The sequence below is a fragment of the Austrofundulus limnaeus genome, unplaced genomic scaffold (assembly GCF_001266775.1).
Source record: "Austrofundulus limnaeus strain Quisiro unplaced genomic scaffold, Austrofundulus_limnaeus-1.0 Scaffold70, whole genome shotgun sequence".
NCBI lineage: Eukaryota > Metazoa > Chordata > Actinopteri > Cyprinodontiformes > Rivulidae > Austrofundulus > Austrofundulus limnaeus.
The window spans coordinates 1,797,883-1,799,991 of record NW_013952472.1 but is presented as its reverse complement, the minus strand read 5'-3'; the positions used below and the strand labels follow the sequence as shown (position 1 = coordinate 1,799,991).

Below are 2,109 nucleotides of genomic sequence, written 5' to 3'. Positions count from 1 at the left end.
GTCTGTTTGTTTGTCTGTCTGTCTGTCTGTCTGTCTGTCTGTCTGTCTGTCTGTTTGTTTGTTTGTTTGTTTGTCTGTTTGTTTGTTTGTTTGTTTGTCTGTTTGTTTGTTTGTTTGTCTGTTTGTTTGTTTGTCTGTTTGTTTGTTTGTTTGTCTGTCTGTCTGTCTGTCTGTTTGTTTGTTTGTTTGTTTGTCTGTTTGTTTGTTTGTTTGTCTGTTTGTTTGTTTGTCTGTTTGTTTGTTTGTTTGTTTGTCTGTCTGTCTGTCTGTCTGTTTGTTTGTTTGTTTGTTTGTCTGTTTGTTTGTTTGTTTGTCTGTCTGTCTGTTTGTTTGTTTGTCTGTTTGTTTGTTTGTCTGTTTGTTTGTTTGTCTGTCTGTCTGTTTGTTTGTTTGTTTGTCTGTTTGTTTGTTTGTCTGTTTGTTTGTTTGTCTGTCTGTCTGTTTGTTTGTTTGTCTGTTTGTTTGTTTGTCTGTTTGTTTGTTTGTCTGTCTGTCTGTTTGTTTGTTTGTCTGTTTGTTTGTTTGTCTGTTTGTTTGTTTGTCTGTCTGTCTGTCTGTTTGTTTGTCTGTCTGTCTGTCTGTTTGTCTGTTTGTTTGTTTGTTTGTCTGTTTGTTTGTCTGTCTGTCTGTTTGTTTGTTTGTCTGTTTGTTTGTTTGTTTGTCTGTTTGTTTGTTTGTTTGTCTGTTTGTTTGTCTGTCTGTCTGTTTGTTTGTTTGTCTGTTTGTTTGTCTGTCTGTTTGTTTGTCTGTCTGTCTGTCTGTCTGTTTGTTTGTTTGTCTGTCTGTCTGTCTGTTTGTTTGTCTGTCTGTCTGTCTGTCTGTTTGTTTGTTTGTTTGTTTGTTTGTCTGTCTGTTTGTTTGTCTGTTTGTTTGTCTGTCTGTCTGTTTGTTTGTTTGTTTGTCTGTCTGTTTGTTTCTCTGTTTGTTTGTGTGTCCATTTATTTATTTGTTTGTTTGTCCATTTATTTGTCTGTTTGTTTGTTTCTCTGTTTGTTTGTTTGTTTGTCCATTTGTTTGTTTGTTTGTTTCTCTGTCTGTCTGTTTGTTGTCTGTTTGTTCCTCTGTTTGTTTGTTTCTCTGTTTGTTTGTTTGTTTGTTTGTTTCTCTGTTTGCTTGTTTGTTTCTCTGTTTGGTTGTCTGTTTGTTTGTTTTTCTGTTCGTCTGTTTGTATGTTTGTTTGATTATTTGTATGTTTGTTTGTTTTTCTGTTCGTCTGTTTGTCTGTATGTTTGTTTGTTTATTTGTTTGTTTTTCTGTTTGTTTGTTTGTTTTATTGTTCTTGTTGGGTTTTATCTGTGATTTTAATGTGTTTCACTCTGTTGGGTCTTGTTAGCTGGTGGGACTCAGGCAGCTGAGGGGTATCGGCGCTGCAGCCCTGCAGGGTAAGATGTGGGAGGAGTTTGAGGTCTTGGACTGAGCCTCCTGACCAGTTTCAGCAGGACTCTGTGAACAGGTGGGGCAGATAAAGGTGCAGGCTGGGTGCTGTTGGAGTCTGAGGGTCTGGTGTCGGTCTGCTCAGAACCAGGCCAGAGGTTTTAAAGTAGCTACAAATCTGCTGATGTTGGCTTTGTGTCTCGCTGTGAGCGGTGTTGTGTGACGGGCGACAGACACCTTCAGGCCGTGTGTTCGATTCCTCCTCAGGGAACTCTGCAGAAGTTCGTAGACGACCTGTTCACCGTCATCCTCAGCACCAGCCGACCCATCCCGCTGGCCGTCAAATACTTCTTCGACCTGCTGGATGAGCAGGCCGGACAGCACAACATCACCGACCCAGAGACCATCCACATCTGGAAGACCAACAGGTAGAGCTGGACCGAGACCCGGAACAGAACCAGAACCAGTTCCTGTGACACTGAGAGTCTGCTTTTGTTTCTGCAGCCTCCCTCTGCGCTTCTGGATCAACATCCTGAAGAACCCTCAGTTCACCTTCGACGTGCAGGTGTCGGACCACGTGGACGCCGTGCTGTCCGTCATCGCTCAGACCTTCATGGACTCCTGCACCATCGCAGAGCACAAGTTGGGCCGGGTGAGCGCCGACAAAAACATCTGGTCCTGTCAGGGCTGTCCCAAACCTGCAGCAACGGTCCTGTGTGTGTGTGTGTGTGTGTG

At 42.4% G+C, this 2,109-nt stretch overlaps 1 protein-coding gene across 1 annotated transcript in view; it reads left to right on the top strand.

Annotated features, from left to right (window-relative positions):
* Window positions 1-2,109, top strand: part of plxnb1b (plexin b1b) — a gene marked incomplete at its 3' end in the record, with an annotated part of 141,490 nt that overhangs the window by 137,541 nt on the left and 1,840 nt on the right. The window contains 2 exon segments of the mRNA XM_014010586.1: window positions 1,642-1,802; window positions 1,879-2,026. Of these exon segments, the coding sequence (XP_013866040.1) occupies window positions 1,642-1,802; window positions 1,879-2,026 (309 nt within the window).